Genomic DNA, 17713 nt, shown 5'->3' with positions numbered 1-17713 from the left:
AGAGAGCAGAGGGTGAGCAGAGGGAGGAAGGGAGTGTTATCCCCCTCCCGAGGGCCAAGGATGCTCAAATAATTGCCAGAAATGTGTGAGGAAATCCATTAGTTGGAACAGAAGAGTGACAGGTATTGAATTGATGAAAGAAAAGGGTGGGATTTAACAATGCCCCCAAAATGGCCCAAGCTGCACCCTGCAAATCCAACCCCCTCCCCAAAGTGTGCTGCCCTTGGGCACAGCCCTCAGGCCAGGATTTCCAGTTCCTGGCCATCCCTTATCCCAGCTCCTGGAAGCAGAACAGGCACCTGATGCTGAGCAGTGCCAGGTTGGGATCATGCCACGGACAGAGCAGGGACCTCACAGTCCTTGCTGGGCTGGCAGCAACTCCACATCCCCAAACCATCCCTGAAGGAGCAGAGTCTGGTTTTCAAGGCTCTGTCCTTTCCCAGCCCAGCTTTCTTCACCTTATCCCCACCTCCACCCACCTGACCCGCAGGAATAGAGCACTCAAAAGTACAAACATAGACACTCACCTTTACTATGCATATTAATAAATATTCTTTATTTAAATTTTTGCACATTGCGCTTTAACATATTACATCCAAAACATTTTGCAAATGGATGTCTACTTTGTAAAATCTTATATTCAGCTCCTTGTCATTCTGTACAGAATTATAGGTACAACATTACTTTGCCACTAGTTTGCTTTTTGTAAGTCTCACAGGAAGAGAAACATTGAATGAAAAGAGATGGCTTAAATTAGAAGAGAGGCTTGCACAGCTACTCAACTAAAGATACAAGCCTGGAGAAAGAACAAAATTAAGGAAATCACCTCCACCAGCCTCCCCCTGGAAAAAAAAAAACAAGAAAAAAAAATAATCACATTAATTTAAGATAAAATTTTGCCGTAAGTCACTAAATTAAGTTTGGAAGGAGAAGGCGCAGTAGTCATCTCGAGTTTCAGTGACAGACAGAGTTGGATTGGGTTCAGTTGGCTCCAGCTGTTGCCAGCCAGCTGTTGCAGACGGGCCCCTTGTGGTCGTTGAGGCGACAGTACTTGTTGAACTTCTCCTTCAGGTGCTGCCGGTACTGCTCCCGGTTGCTGTAGAAAGACTTGTTGTTTGCCATGAATGATTGGATTTCATCCTGGGAGATGAACAGTTCCTCATCAGAAGTGCACTCTGACTCATCCTGCAATGAGAAGGGGAATTTCAGAGCTCCAGCACTGCCCTCCTGTGCAGCACATCTGAGCCCAGCCCAAAGCCCAGCTGGCTGATCCAGACACCCTGCTCACACACTGCTTTGGGGTGAGAAGCAGCCAATTGAGTCATTAAATGGATCCAAATATGCTTCAGTAGTAGCACATTCCCATCGGAAGAAGATGGAATTTATTACAGAGTTTTGAGGAAAAGGTGGGAAAAGAAAGGGAAAAAAAGGAGGGGGGCAAGAGAGAAAATTGAGGGGAAGGAAGATAAAAAGAAAGGAAAGAAAAGGAAAAAGCAGGGAAAGAGAGCAAACAGTCTAAGTAAGTGGAAGGAGAAGGAAAGGAGAGAGATGAAAGCTGCCCAAGGAGCCTGCAGTGGGAAGCCACATTTGAGGCCTGAAGGCAGCAATAATGCCCACTTCATGTTACGGAATAATGCAACCCTTGACAATGAGCACTTGCAACACAAGTTCTGTCACCGCATTCCAGCAACCATTTCTCCTCCTCTGCAAAGCATTCAATTACAAACTTCTCAGGGAATGTGCACAAGGAACTGAACTGAACACTGGGACTCAACTCCTTGCTGGGAGCTGAGTTCTCAGCCCCAAAGATTAAAGCGAGATGCTACAACCCAAAACTCAAATGCAGCGGTTACTTACAAGGAGTTCCACTAAGCTTTTGGCACCTTTTCCAGTATCAGGGACAAGTGACATTTCTGTAGGTTCTGCAAACTGTGACACATTTTTCATATGCTCAAACCAAGGCAACTGCTGGCCGCTTTTGTCTGCGCTACAGCAGCTCTCAGCGTGTGTGTCTTTGGTCTTGTCGCGGTGAAACTCTGTGTGCGTGAGATTTCCTGAGCTCTCTCTGCTACCTGCATCTGCCAGACAGCTCCCAAGCTTCTGAATCTGGAATGGAAAAGAGCCTGCAATCAACTGCCAGCAGTGTTTCACGTGGAATATTCGAGTTTGAGACGGAAGCAGAGGGAAAAGGGAAGGTTCAAAGGTGAGCGAGGGTAGATATTTACACTTAAACACATGCCTGGGGAGCTGGGGGGTGGCACATTCACTGAGAGTGAGTAAAATGCACGTGCTTAGGAACACAGAAGAGACTCCACCACAACCTACTCTAGAGGAAGGACCTCAGTTCCAAAACTTGGGATGACAAGGGAACAGGAGATCCCTGCTGTCCCATTTTCAGCACAAGTCTCAATCGGAATTGAAAATCCTACTGTAACTACTGTCAAATGTAAGCACTTAGAGAAGCATCTGGCAGAGCCATGTTCCTTACATGGTCATTCTCACACTTCAAAGCTTTACTTTTCTTTTTCTTCTTTTTGTTTTTGCCTTTTGTGTTGCTCTCCTCTGCATTAGCCCAGCACTCCACACAGCTGTCTCCATCCTCCTCCTTGTCATCGCAGCGATGGACACAGGCATCATCCCCTGTAAAACACAGCCAAGTTTCTTTTGAGATGCTGCAGCTCTGGGAGCATCAAAGCATCACTATCTTCTTCCCAAACCTACCATTTTCATCATGGTTGCAGATGCCCTCAGTGCAGGCCACGTCCGAGCCCTCCCGGGACCCCGTTTCGCTGCCCTCCATGCTCGAGGAATAGCCACAGTCGCTGCCAGTACAGTGTGGAGATAAACCTGAGACAGAGGCCAAAATTACTGCCATCTGTAGGAACTGCTGCACATCCTTGAGTTATGCCTCTAACAAGAGAGAATTCAGAGAACCCCAGACAGGTTTGGGTTGGAAGTGTCCTTAAAAATCCCCTCATTTCACCTCCCTGCCACGGGCAGGGACTCCCTTTTAAAAACAGGTGACCACTGTTCACCCCAAAAATGGCAAATGCTTTTTAAAATAGAAAAATACTGACATTTAACATACCTTTCTTGATTTTAGGTGAGCCTAACAGGGTACCACTACTAGGACAAGTGCAAGAAGTGCTTTCATTAGTAACAATTACTTCTACACAGTTGTTGGCTTCTTCGGTGCTACCACAGGCTTTGCAGCTGCTTTCCGTGAAGTTTGAGTTCTCCTTCAAACAGAAACAAAAAACATTGCAGGCACTGAAAGCAGCTCAGCCAGCACTTCTGTAAAGGATACTCTCTCCATGAGAAAAACCAGCTGACACTGACTGATAACAGCATTGCCTAGAATTCTTCACAAGTACAACACAACTAAACAAAACCCCAACCAAGTTACCTTGACCTACAGTCACAGTCCATTAAGGCCAGCCAAGAGATCCTGAATAATAATTGCACTTAAAGGCTCCCCCTCTCCAAAATCCCATGGTGATTGTCTACAAGCAGCACTTGAATCCACAGGTCCTAGCATAACCTGAACCTCAGATTTATGATTTTAAAAAAACCCCACAAGCTGAGGAGTCCCAGGTTTACAAAGACTTTACAAAGACTCTGCTCATCTGAAAGAGCATTAAATTCCACCAAGGACCAAAATACAAAAAAATCCCTCAAGAATTCTACCATGGAACAGGGAGCTGATGGATGAAGCCCCAAAAAGCCACAGGTATCCATGTTTACCTTTGCCTGATTGATTTCCTTCTCTTCTGCTGCCTGCAGAGGAGCAGGGATCTCACACACACATTTATTTTTCCTTCTGTTCTTCCGCTTTTGGCGTTTCTTCTCTTGTTTAAGCTCTCTCACTCTCTCTTCTTCTGAAAACTCTTCACAGAGCTGCTCCAATCGACTAATGCCCTGCACTTTTTCCACAGCCATCTGTTTACAAGAGGTTAGATCCAGTCACAGAAGTCATCACCATTCAAGCTTTTTCATTTATAAAACAGGAGGAGGAAAACAGCCAGGAATAAAATCCCAGTAAGCACCACTATTGACTACAGGAGAAAAATGCCCACCAAGATGCAGCCACTTGGTTTAGATTGTGGAAACTCTCATGTGGGGAAGCTCTGGCTTGCACCTATGGCCAAGATTCACATTTTTCAGTGAAGAGCCCTAGATTTTAATGCATTGCTGGATCTGTGATCTCTGATCCTATGGGAGTAAAAAAACTCCAAGAACTAACCAGCTAAAGGTTCCACTATGATCTTTCCCAAACTGATTTTCCTTCTCCTTCTCTGGTGTTTCAGAGAGAACAGTTATTATGAATGGAAGATGAACATCACAAAAAAGACACCCATGTCATATAACCTGGTGATTAATATTAAGTACTGAGAGTTATGTCAATATTAAGTAAAGGAGTTCTGTCTGAAGCTCAGGATCCCATAGGATCAGAGTGCATTTGGAACAAGCTGAACACAGAAGTTTGCAATCACTTTTGTAATTCAAAACCACATCCTCCATTTTTACTCATAAACCAACCAAAAACTGTTGTAGCCTGAGCTACTTTATATGCAATCAAGTAGAAAAACAGAATTAATAACACAGAAGGTTCAGTGTACTGGAATGGGCAGCTTGAAAGTAAAAGCAAGCCTCAATCTTTTCTATTCCAGTTTATTCCACATGGGAACACACTCCAGTATTGCTGTGCATGGATGCCACACAACTCAACAAGGGATTGACTGCAACACCCTTGACACTCCTTCCAGCCCAGTGCTGAAAAGCAGAAAATGAATTACAGTGACAACAGGCCCAGCAGCTCAGACACAAGTTGGACAGAACTGGATGTTTTTACCTCAAAGCTCTTGCGTAAAGCATCCACCCCCAGGTAAAAGAGCATCTGCCACGTCTGCTCCTCAGCCCGCAGCTTCTGCCAGATGCGGTGCAGCCTCTCGTAGAGGTGGATGCCCAGGCAGGTGAGAACCTCCTCCTGGGCTATGTCTATTGTCTTGGCGTGCCTCTCTCTCCGTCTGGGGGAAAGGGGAACCAAAGCGCTGTTAGAGCAGCTAGGAGCCAACCAAGGGATCAAAGCAGGGCTGACGTGTTCTCTGAGGCACAGCTGCAGCTGTGTTTGCAGGAGCAGCCTGGCAGGGCTCTGCTGTGCTGCATGCAGATGCAAAATAGAAAGGAACAGGTCAAAGCCACCACTGTGAAGCAGTACTGTGCATTGCCACCTCTGGCTTTAGGTGCCATATCCTGCTCTTTCTAGGATGGATCAAGAGTTTAAGTGCCAGAGATGCATTCTTTTGTGTCCTAAAATTTGCTGGAATTCACAGCAATTATTTCACCATCAGTCAGCTCAAGTTGAATAAACACACAGGGAATTTTGTACATTACTTACCGTGCAGAGTAAAAACATTTCAGTATTCATCTGTTATTATTCATCTATTATCTATCAATCTGGCCAATCTGTTAAAGTAAAACTACTATGAAAGGATTTACCCTCCTAATTAAACAGTTATGACTGAACTTTAAAGGTACTGAGGTTGGAACTAGATGATCTTTAATGTCACTTCCAACTCATTCTACGATTCTCCAATACTGAGCTCAGAACTTTTCACTGGATGGTTTTAAGATGCTTAAAAAAAGGCTCAGAAATACACAAATGGCAACAAAACTAACTTGAATACTTGGCATTTGGCAAAACTCAACCAAGGCTCTCTTTCTATTTCGCATATTTGAACACCTCAGTGGACAAGCAGGCAGCTCTAGGGAGCGAACAACCAACTGGAAGACATTTGGTCACTCCTTCCTTCCAAAGCACAGCCGAAACCTTCAAGCGCTCTCTCCGAGCCTACACCACTACAGATATCCACAACCACGAGGTCATCACACAGCAAAGAGGCAAAAAGCCGCTTTGGGCAAAGACATTGGAGAGTCAAATAAAGAAGCAAAGCGCTAGATAGCCCACTCTAGCCAATTACATACTCATACCCTCCTGCGAACTCGGGCTCGGCCCGGCCCAAGAGGTGCGCGATGAAGTCGGTCTCGCAGCACACGTGGATGTGGCGCTCGTGGGGGCAGCAGCGCAGCCCCTCGTAAAGGGCAGCACAGTAACCCTTCTCCTTGCTGCAGTCCAGCTCCCCAATCAGGATGTTGTAGGCACGCAGCACTTTGTTCTTGCAGTCGGTGCAAAATCTGGGGGGAAAGAACAGGATCAGGCTCGGTTCGCCCCAACACGCTGGGTGAGCGGTGAGGTGTCTGAGCTGGGCTGTGCTGCTTCAAAAATGTAATTATTATAGTATTCTTATTATAGTAATTAATAGAGTATCTTCTGGCTATGATCCACCTAAATTAACCATTAATTTTCCCATTTATTCTACATTACTAACCTCAATATCAAACTTCTGTCCTCCAACCCATGGAGCAGAGCCCACCGAGAGAATCCTTGATTTGAAGAAATTCCCACATGGAATTCAACTCAAAGATCAGAAATCTCAGCAGTGAGCAAGTACTGCAAACCAGGGCAAAATCCCTCTCCCAAGTAACACATACCACATCACCTTCTAGCAGTTCTTTCAAGTATACTCAAGTGAATGATAAGAAACAAAGCAAAGTATCCTCTGGTGCCTGCTGTACAAGAATGATCCTTGTTTCCACTACAAACATATTTTGAATTATTAGACTGCTGTGCTGATGGCCAAATGAGGGTTATTTATAACACAACGTACTCATTTTAAACATGTGACAGCTCATGTGTGACAGGAGTATACTTATAATTAAAATACAAGCAAATTAAGCTCATTCTGTGTCATAAGAGGAGTAACCTTCAAGAGGCTACAAGATCTCTTGCTGGATGACTCTAAAAATGCAAGTCAGACAAGCTGCTCACATTTCAGCTCAAAGCTGGCTCCCCATGCCAGCTCTGGATGGCGTTTTTCCCTTTCCTAGTGTCTCCAGCCATTTGACAGCACTAAATCAAACGCATTTTGTTGTTAGACCTACGATACCTGCCTGCTTTCTGTGGTGGAAGGAGAGAAAACAGCAGTATTATTGCAGGTTAGCACCAGGAAGGCAGCCAAGGCAGTGTTTAATGTCACAGGAGATTAAAGTTATTTTGTTTCCAAAGTGTTATTTCCACAGCACCGCCGCCCCCGCGCCCATCTGTGCCCCCACAGTTGATATCAGAACCTTGAGACTGATGGAAATTAAAACTTTTCAATCAGCACGGCAGGTCCTGTGCATATGCAACTATAATTTAATGGTTTATTTCTGCCCTGCAAGAGAGATTTAACAGCACCAGGCACAAATAAGTGGTTTAAAACAGTGTTTTAAAGGCAACACCAAGCTCAAAATCTGCTTGCACTAGTGCAGTTTGCAGGATTCTGAAATGGCACACAATCCCTGAAAGCCTGAAAACAGGCATAGCCCAAGAGCAGTGAAAGAGTGAATGAGAACACACAGTTTCTAAACATTGAACTGTAAATCATCATTTAATCCCAGTCAAAAAAATTAAGACAAGCAGCTATGACTTCAGCAGAGGTCTCCACATCTTCCCTTTCATTAAACACAAAGAATATTCCACCATCTTTGTGACATCAACCATCCCAGTGCAGCCTGGCAAAGTCCCCCATCACCACCAAGCTGAAATCTACAGTTTCACAAGAAAAAGCCCTCTACATTTTGAGCATTCTGGCCTCACAAAAGCCATGTATTTCCCCCCAGGAAGGTGCTTGCTCCCCTCACATACCTGTGTTTCCGTAGGTAGGTTTCTAAGGTTTCTAGGAGGCAGCTGGAGTCGATCAGAACCACTTCATCCCTGCACTCCTGGGACATCAGCTCCCACACATCCATCCAGCAACCCCTGCAAGGAAATGACACCAAACTCTTCCTCATGCTGCTGGGGGGCAGCAAAGAAGCCCAGCAGAGCCTCATTCTTTACCTGACTGCTCCCTGAGAAGGTCCATAGCAGAAAATGATGCTACACTTGTTCTCTTTCCTCTTCCTGTCTTCTCTACTTTTCTTAACTGCTCTTAATTTCTTTGAACTGAGTCTGCTACTGCTCCTTTCACTGTCACATAGTATTACCAAACATTTTTCAGACCTATAACATATATATTATCAGCTAGTTATTCTTCCTAAACAAGTCCTATGGAAAATGCTGCTCTGTTCCTTAATTTTATTTGAATTCTTTATAGGTTAAGCCTTAATATCTATGAAAGTTTGGGTCAGAACTGAGATACAAATTCTGCTGTCCATGTTTATAACCCAGACGCACCATGACTTTCTAATGTTACAGCTGTGAACCAGTTATGATTTTCAGAATATTACTTTAAATATAAACAAATACAAGTTTTAATACTTGTCAGGTGAAGACAATTTGGTCTTGGACAAAAGAAAAAACCCCAAACAACTTTCACCACAAAACATCCTACCTCAAATTTCAAAAATCTGTTAGAATATCAAATAACTTTACAATTCACATTTGGATGTGCTAAAAGTGACAAAAAATGGACTTTAGATAACAAGTCATGGCTACTTACAGGCTTGTCTACACTTGACACTTATCAGAATGGTCATTTCTGTCTTATGGACACAACAGAGCAGGAAAATGGGAAGCATCAGCCCTGTTTCCTAATTAGAGGAGCTCTGTGTGCCATTTCCCAGTTTGCCAGGTCATAGGGCTTGCATTTAGGAGAGTTTCAAATGCTCCTGAGCCCCAAACAGAGCTGAGGAGCCAAAAGCCAGGCACAGACTGAGGACATCAAGTAACCCTGGAGTGGCATTAGCTGCTTACATAACTCCTCTAATTAAACACACAGCTCCAGCTCAAAGCCTTTTTGTGTGGAGGGAATGCTCAACAGATGCAACTCATCTGAGGAGTTTCTTGTGAAGATGTGGAGCAGCAGCTCTGTGTTGGTAAATGAAGTTTATTCTGTGACTGCTGAGTGCCTCCACAGCCCCGCCAGAGCCTGTGTCCACTGCAGGCAGATTTATTTGAATTCATATCAATGCTGATACACTCTGGGTTTCAGCTGAGGAGGGGAGTGCAAGTCCTGCTCCTTTAGCAAACTGCACTGCTTGTCCACAGGCCATGTTCTCTGATAACCCCAAGGTTTTACCTGTAGAGTATAAAATATTGCTCTTCCTCATATTCCCTATTAACCTGCCAACATCCAAAGGGGGTTTATTCCAGCATGAACTGAGGAAATAAAAGCAGCATTCTCCTCTCTATTCATTCAGCTTCAGAATTGTTCTACCTTGCCCAAGTGCTAACTGCAGGTTACACAGCATCTGTTCTCACACAGAAAAGATCAAGCTTACTAAATATAAAAAAACCCAAAACCCACTTTCATGATGCTATGAATTTGCTTTATTTAAAAAAGAAATACATATATCTACACCCCTATACTCTCAGGATCTTGTGTAACACAAGCTTTAAACTAATTTTGTGAAAGGCCTGTAACCAAAATATAATAGAAGATAATGATTAGTTCCCAGTATCCTCAAGCAGCACAAGCAAAAGTCAAGTGTCAAATTCCACATGCCTGGTATCCCAGGGGATTTAACTAAACCCAGAGAGACTCCAATCTGCATAGAAAAATACATGTCCTGTAACTGGAAACCACGAGCAAGCTTTCACAGGTTGGAGGCTTAAGCAGCAGCAGAACACAGCTGAGTAAAAATGGTCCAGACACTCCAATTAAGCCCAAGAGACTAATTTATTGGTCATCATATGAAAAAAAAAAATAAAAGGAGCCACCCCACAAACAAGAAACCTCCCCAGAATTCACAATAGATTTACAGGGAGTGTTCTTCTGCTTAACCAGCTGGAATAAATCATTTCAACTTCAAGACAGAGGCATATATGCATATTGTTCAGTGGTGTATTCAAAACATGCTGTCACTTTTGAGAAAATACATTTTATGGAGTTCCAGTTTTAACCCTGCATCCAACCACAATAAAGCCCTTGGTTAACAGTTGTGCAAGGCATTTTTAATAATCCCGAGCAAAATGATGTATATTTATTTAGCGTGTACCCTTTGACCTCAATGTGAGAAAATCTGCTGAGCAACCATTTTGGTCTAGAGCACAGAAACCAGTTTGTCTTTCTAATAGCATTGTTTATATCACAGTGCAGAAGCCACCCATGCCCTGAGCATGCCCAAAACTCCTGGTGCTTCTCTTCCTCTCCCCAACAACTATTTAGGTCTGCTACAATCCAACTGCTACTCTGGCAAGCAGATCAGAGCATAAAAATTGATCTCAATGCTTAAAAATAAATTAGTCTCAATACTTTGCTTCCTTAAAATATTTCAATTGTGCATGTTAAACACAGACTTACCCCAAAGGTTTTGGTTTGTGTGTGTCCAGGGAGTGTAGCTGACACCTTTTGTTCTTCTTACTTTTGGGAATTGCATCGATCATGTCATTCAGTTTGGACCTATGGGGAAAAAAAAAAAGTGAGGAACTTTGTATTCTGAAAACCACTGGATCAGGTTACAATACCTCACTCTCCCATCTCAATCTCAACTCTGCACTAACCTTCCCTACTTTTCCTGCTAACTGGAGCAAGAAGAACAAGCTGAAGCCAACTGGAAGGCCAAGACACACTGTGCTAAGCACTCCCTGTTTGCTCTGCTGACAGCTCAGGAACTAATGGCACTGGGGTATTTATTGTGCTCACCAAGCCCAGAAAGTTTCACTTTCTCAGTGTTACCTTTCTACCCAAGTGCAGCAAACTTTGGTGGAAAAAATTAACGCTTTTTATTTTTTTACAGGCCAACTAGTGAGCCAAACACTCAGGAAGAAGAGACCACGAAAAGCCAGTAGTGCCTGCATCAGATTAAGGACCAAGCATTAAACACTGGCATCTTCCAACTGCAATCATGGCACTGCAACTGGTGCTATCAAAGATTAGGTTTGTTTTTCCCCCAGTTTAGGCAACAAGCAGCTGTAATTATGGATATTGAAGAGAAGAATGTGCTGTGACAACTCAGCATCACCACGAAGGCGACGCAGAGAGCGGGGATGGCGCGAGCAGCTGGCAGACACTGACCCATGCACGTAGAAGAGCGTGTAGAGCTTCTTGGCATCAGTCATGCAGCTGCGGGTGACTGAGAGCACCCCCTTGGGCCCCACGGTGAGGGGCTCCAGGGCAGGGTTCCCTGACTCCACCAGCTGGGAGAAGAGGCGCTCCACGCTGCGCCGGCAGCCCACGCACGGCACCAGCTGCGACAGCGCGCTCAGCACCTCCCGCGACGTCACCATCATGGCAATGTTCAGGTCCTGCTGCTTCAGCATGCTGTGTCTCTGCAAAAAAAACCACCACAAAAATCGAATCATTCCACGCTTATTCTCTGGTTTTTTTCTCCTCTTCATTGCCGCCTTTCACCGCAAATGCTGCTTCAGAATAACTGTCCCAAGAACGGGATGGTCCCACAATAACCATCCTGTCCCAACTGGGAGATTCTTTGTCTCCACCTCAGCACAGATGTTTAGGAAAAGGTCTCACACGCACCAACTCTAAGTTTTCAACTTCTTCTCACACTCTTTTTGTCTCTGGCACACAGAAATTCACAAACTCTCATTGGCATTTATGGAAATCTCATTTACAACCAGCTCGTTCTGCCCAGACCATGACAATTTAGCAGTATTTTTCCTGGAAGGCTAAAAGCCATTTCCCATTACAATCCTACTAGCTGGAATTTAAGAAAGCACACATTACTACTCAGAGTGAAGCCTTTGACTTCAGTAGTGAACATCCAATGTGTGCTATGAATAGAACATTAATGAGAACACCTTCTAATGTTGCTGACGTCAATAAACAATTGTAGATGTGTCTCCTGGCCCCTGTGTCAAACACATGCAGGCACACGTCCTCACAAAAAGCACATACCCTTCTAGTCCTCACTGCTGAATTATGGCCTTGGCTTTCAGCAGCACTGGAGTGCCACCAGCAGAGCTGTGCAGAGCAGAGAGTCCCTTCCTCACACCCCAACACACAAACTCACACTTGAGTTGTATTTGTACAGGGAATGTCTCAGAGAATTCTCTGTTTTATTGTCACATAACACCACTCAAACACTCTCCATGCACAAAGGACTTGCCACAACTTCTGAGGAAAGGAAGAAAAGGCCACACAATACAGGAGAACTCCCACCCACTGAAAAGAGCAAGTGCTCTCAGCTCCTTCTATGCAATATGGAAAGCAGAGGTACCATCAGGTAACATTTAAGGTTTGTGCTCTTAGAGGAAGGCCCATTAAATCACCTGCCAAGCACTATCACTCTGCAATAACCCTGTTTCCTGTAATTAATTGCAGAAGCCACAGCAAAGCAGGAACGAGCTATTTTCACAACCCAGCTGCACTTGGCATGCAGCACGTGTCTGCACTGCTGCTGTCAGCCCTGAGAGAGGCAGCCCTGCAACTGCAGAGCAGCAGCCTCTGCCCCCCTGCACATCAAGGTGCACCACCCTGCAGCTGCTACAGGTGTCACAGGACTACAGTATTTGCCAGAATTTGACAGGTCTCTTTCCAGGGTTAAAGTTTCTGGGGTAGCACAAAACCAATTCTCACTACTTATCTCTATAAAATCTACAAACTGGCACACAAATTCTACCCTGGTATGGGCATTAATCATAAGAACCCAACCTCGAGCAATCCACACTTCTACTTGAAAGGGTGGTTCAAAACTGCTCAGAAAAATAAAAATCAGGATGTATTTAGAAGCTGTAGCTCCCACAGTGAGTTCTGAGCTCTCAGACTTGCAGCAATTACCTCCTGACAAGACAACATGCAATAAATGCTGAGGAATCCAGAGCACAACTGAGCCCAGTGCACTTTGGTACCAAGGTGTGATTGCTCCCAGGTGCTGACGTGTCTGAGGCATTCCAGGAGTCACAACCTCCTGGAGAAGCAAAAAACACAAACCTGAGGAAAGCAAAAGTCTCACTTCTTAGGAAACATGATTTACCTGGATGAACTGCTTCAGTTGTGTGCTGTTATTCTGATGCCCATCGAGGTTCAGCACATTATCAGGAAATTCCATCACCATCTATACAAGAGAGGAAAAACAATTTAAAGAGCAGCTTTCAGACAAAACGAACAAATGAAAAAAAAAAACCAAACAGAGCATTAGTTGCTTTACTTTCTTGGGGGAAATAAGACTGAAATTATGTTAAATGCTCACTCTTTTCACATAATTACTGGAGCTTAGGAAAGGATAAAAGTAGCTGTTTCAGATAGTGAATGTCTCAGCAAAGCAATAAATGCTTCATTAATATAATGTTCTAGAGGCAGTTTATAAATGACAACTCTTAAATAGCTGTTAGAAAGCAAAAGTTGCTAAACAAACCATCAGTGTTTATATCATCATCTACACGACTTGAGACCCTGCTTCAGGTAAAGAAAAAAAAACCAAAAAAACAACTTCAACACACTGAGAACCAAATGGACCCAACAGCTTAACTCAATTTATAAAGCTCTGAGGAAACAGTCACAACAGTTTAATGACAGACTCGACTCCTCCAAAGGCTAATTTCAAACCATATTAACCCAACAAGGTACTCCAAGGCATAGTTTGCTTTGTGTGATTGCAGCTGCAACTCTCAAGAGGCTCAAAGCAAAATGTTAAGCCTACAGAACAATGTGATTACTTGTAAGTAATTAATACGTTTCTTATCAAATTACTGAGAAACAAAGAGGGCAATTTCTTGGGAGGAGGCAGAAATCGGGAAAGTAACTTCCAGTCAAAAATCCAACTGTGCAACCGTGGAATAAAATGAAAGCAACTAGAAAAATGTGTAAAGCCTGGCTGAGTTCTCTTCCCTGTCCAAACTGAAAAACAGGGAATTTGTCAATATGAACACTGAAAGTTCATTTTAAAATCTGAAAGGCAAAATAACAACCTTGGTTAATAACCCCAATGCAAATGAACACCAAATAAAACTGTCTGATTCAGCCCTTCTCCTGCTTCCACCTCCCCTCAGCTGTCTGGGGAAGGCAGAATTCCCTGCTGCCTGCCTGATCACCAGCACTACCTCCAGAGCACTCACGCACTCACTCCTGCGGGCACTGAGCACCACTCCAAAATAAACAGCGATTCTCTGAGAACAAGGCACTGTTTTGCTGCCCCGTGTGCCCCAATCTGAGCGTTGGCACAGCTGCCTTATCTCTGTGCAGAGCAGAGCCAATCCTAACCCCAGCTCCTTTCCAGCCTCCCTCACCCCTGAGCCATCCCCACCAGTTTCTGCTGCAGATCTGGAGGCTTCCTACACCACTGATGTGGTGTTTCTGCGGGCCAGGAGCTACAAGCAAAAGTAAAAGCTTTATCTGCTAATAACAGAGATAAATCTACCTATTTCTCCCCCTGCACCTTCATCTCCCACTATCAGACAACACCCTGAGGTATTTTGTACGACAGAGCAAAAGAATCAAAGACTAAATTAATTCATGTGTCTGATGAGATTTTATTAAGTGGTTAAACATCAACCACCATCACACCCTGAACTGGAAGGAAAAAAAAAATCCTGTAATACCACATCAAATGGAATGCCTTCTAGAAACCATAAAAGCTGCTTAAGAAATGAAAAGGGTTCAATACTGAAACCTCCTTTAATTTCTGGCTGAGCCAGGAGGAACAGGGAAGTGAGGAGGTGAAGAATCCACCCAGGGCAGCAGCATCTCCCTGCACCTGAGCTGCTTGCCGGGCTACTACAAAGCAAATTCCACATGAGGAGCACATGGGCCATTCACTCCTCATTTGCAATCACTAATCACTGATTCCACATTTAAGGCACAGATTAACTCTCTCAGCTGGCTGGTCCCACTATTTTTAAAATTTGAGTTTTCAGAGAGGTAACAGAAGCCAGTCACTATCAATAACCACCATTAGTTTTTAAAGATAGTGCCGCAGATGTAAAATTCTGTTTCAAAGACAGCTGCATGTCTTGTAATAGCGCTCATTAAGTATTTAAAAAATAAATTATAGATGACAGACAAGGAAGCTCAGAGTTCATTCACTTGCTGCTGCAGAATTTTTTAATAAAATCCTCCAGAAACCACCTAGAAATCCAAATACTTTGTAACAACAGCAACAGAATGACCAAAAAAAAATGGACACAAGGTAAGATTTCTTCATGGTGAGGATGACTTGCACTTGCATAAATGCCTTTTCTCCAGATGGATATAAAACTGATTTACAGCTAGAGGACCCTTTCAATCGTGAGGATGGTGTACAAAGCAGAAGGGCAGCAACAACACAGTGCAATTACACGAAGTTTGGGCCTGGTATTAAATTCTGGGACTAAACCACAAATGGCATTTCAGGTTTGCTGAAGTCATCCACCTGGTAGAGCTGAATTTTCACTCTCAACCTATTACACACAACAAAAATAACAAGAGCGTGGCAAGTCTACATGACACAAACTAATGGGTAATTTTTATAAGGAGTCCAGGAAGGATCAAAAAAAAAATTAAAACAGAGAGAGAGAAATCCAAGAGCTTAAAAACACATGGAAAATGAATGGGCAAAACAACTTTCAAGGTGTGGCCAAGATACCAAAAATCTCAAACTTGCACTATTCCTGCACAGTCTGGGTTTTCCAGGTCATCAGCCCACTAGGAGGGACAGATCCTGCTTTGGACAGCTTGAGGGGAAACTCTGCCTAATACCTGAACACAGCTCACCAGAGAGAAGCCAAAACCAGGGATTACATTTGGTAAATTAATAATATGCCACCGTTCACATTGATCAAAACTAAAATACAGCAAAAGGAGTTCCTTCAAATGCTGCAAAACCAGATGGGGCCTGTCTGAGGACATTCAACACTTTTGTTCTGGAAGGTTGGAAGAATGGTTTGGGTTGGAAGGGACCTTGAAGATCATCCAGTTCCACCCCTCTGCCATGTGCAGGGACACCTTCCTTAGCTGATAAAACTCAGGGATTCTTCCATCCTAAACATTAGATTAGGAATTTAAATCACTTAAATTTCACATCACTTAAAGTAACAACAGTTACTCTTCCACTATCATGAGAAATCAAATATGAACCATTAAGATACCAAATTACGCTAAGTGCAATATTATTTTCAACACATTTTCCTGCTTTAAGAATTAAAACAAAGAGCAACTGGCTAGTTAGAGATTTTTTTTTCCATTTGCTCCGTGTTTTCCTACAATGCAATTTTTGTGTTCTCCTACAATGCAATTTTTGAACCTTCCTCTAAACTCACGAGGAGAAGGACCAGAGAACCTCCGAGCTGCATTTAGCTGATTTTTCCACTGAATCTTCTGGAAACGGCCAAACCACGTTTTCCAATTCCCAGCAACACCCTGAAATGGGAACTCTCAGATTTGTTACATTTCTGCAGGCTCGATAAGCCTGACTTCAAGCCAAAGCTCTGGAAAACGCCTTTAGCCTTTTCTTGCCTGTGTGAGAGCAGAACAATCAGGCGGTTTTAAGCCGGGTTTAACGTTAACATGGCTCCCTTCCTTCCCAGCAGAAAAATGGCTTTGCTCCACCCTTGAGCACCGAGCCACGCTCGTGGCTCCGGCACAACTTGTGCACAGGCCCCGGCACGGCGATAACTCCCTCATTATGCGGCTCGCCCGCTTTCAGAGCCGGCCATCAGATAAAAAAAGTTGCCACATTCAGCTCTGTTAACCCCAAGTGTTGCAAAGTCCCAAAGATTAACGCCGCGGGAGCCCGAGGAGGAGCCAGCGAGGCCCGGCGAGGAGGAAAGGCCCGGCCTGGGCAATTGCAACACGCGGGAGGCGCGGGCGCAGCGGGACGGGCGGCGGGGACTCACCGTGAGGGTGTCATCGATGTAGAGGGGGATCTGCCTCTTCTCGAAGGGGAACTCCTCCTCGCCGTCCCGGCACACCGCCACCAGCCGCGCCATCGCTGCTGCTGCTGCTGCTGCCGCTTCCTCCCCGCTCCAGCCTGCGGGCGGCCCCGGCCGGAGGTAAACACCCACCGCGCTTCCCCGCCACACTTTCACCAGCAGCCGGCACCCAGCCTGCGCTCCCCATCGCCTGATTCACCACGCCGAGCCCGGCCCACCCACCCCGCCGGGAGGGGACCCGCGCGGGCCGGCAACGGGCCGGGAATGCGGCAGCACACGGGCACGGCGCGGGGGGAGCGCGGGCAGAGCCGCGGAGAGCCCCGGGGAGAGGGGGAGGTGGAGATCAGAACGGGGAGACGGAGCCCCGGGCGGGGATGGAGATGGAGCCCGCGGGGGAAAATGGAGCCGCCACGGGGAGATGGAGCCGCCGCCACCCCCCGCCCGCCACCGGCCCAGCGCGGCCGCCGGGACCCGCCCAGCCCGGCGCGGCTCTGCGGCTCCTCCGCCGCCCCCGGCCCGCGCGGGGCGAGCCCAGCCCGGCCCGGCGCTGCCCCGGGCGCCCCGCGGAGCGGCCCCAGCGCCCGCCCCGCCGCCTCCCCCGCGGGCTGCAGCCCGGCTGCCCCGGCAGACCCACCCCTTCCTCCCGTTGCTGCGCGGCCTCGCCCGGCTCCCCCACGCGGAGCTGCGCTGGCGGGGAGCCGCCCGGCGCGGCGGGGAGAACCCCATGCTGCCGTCCGTACCCTCGCCCCCGGGAGCGCTGCCCCGCGGCCGGCGGGCCTTACCGGCTGCTGGCGGCGCTGGGCGGCCCGGGCGCTGTGACAGGCGGGCGGCACCGCGGGTCCCGGAGCCGCCTCCCTCCCTGCCCGC

General features: G+C 45.9%; 1 protein-coding gene across 2 annotated transcripts; it reads right to left on the bottom strand.

The window, feature by feature from the left end:
- Nucleotides 1-535: 535 nt before the first annotated feature.
- Nucleotides 536-17711, bottom strand: GGNBP2 (gametogenetin binding protein 2). 2 transcript variants are annotated; one of them, XM_030962852.1, is made up of 14 exons: nucleotides 17629-17711; nucleotides 16811-16944; nucleotides 12976-13056; nucleotides 11058-11311; nucleotides 10344-10442; nucleotides 7748-7861; nucleotides 5986-6195; nucleotides 4853-5027; nucleotides 3745-3939; nucleotides 3089-3239; nucleotides 2722-2847; nucleotides 2489-2640; nucleotides 1858-2106; nucleotides 536-1185 (listed from the first exon to the last, which is right to left on the bottom strand). In XM_030962852.1, the coding sequence occupies exons 2-14, from the start codon at nucleotides 16901-16903 to the stop codon at nucleotides 982-984; spliced, it is 2103 nt and encodes a 700-aa protein (XP_030818712.1). In that variant the 5' UTR covers nucleotides 16904-16944; nucleotides 17629-17711; the 3' UTR covers nucleotides 536-981. The 2 variants fall into 2 exon arrangements, with proteins under 2 accessions (XP_030818712.1, XP_030818713.1); XM_030962853.1 differs by having other exon boundaries at nucleotides 950-1185; nucleotides 5992-6195.
- Nucleotides 17712-17713: the final 2 nt, after the last annotated feature.

The sequence above is a fragment of the Camarhynchus parvulus genome, chromosome 19, assembly GCF_901933205.1.
Source record: "Camarhynchus parvulus chromosome 19, STF_HiC, whole genome shotgun sequence".
NCBI lineage: Eukaryota > Metazoa > Chordata > Aves > Passeriformes > Thraupidae > Camarhynchus > Camarhynchus parvulus.
Note: the sequence above shows the minus strand (reverse complement) of the source record. Positions and strands in the feature narration are given on the sequence as shown.

Bases quoted from the DNA above. Each gene is read 5' to 3' on its own strand.
- GGNBP2 (XM_030962852.1), bottom strand. From the start codon at position 16,903: ATGGCGCGGCTGGTGGCGGTGTGCCGGGACGGCGAGGAGGAGTTCCCC. The intron at 5,028-5,985 runs GTATGTAATTGG...CCTTTCCCCCAG, and splicing joins GAGTTCGCAGGAGGGTATGA to ACGGAGAGAGAGGCACGCCA. The intron at 3,240-3,744 runs GTAAACATGGAT...TTCTGTTTGAAG, and splicing joins AGGAAATCAATCAGGCAAAG to GAGAACTCAAACTTCACGGA.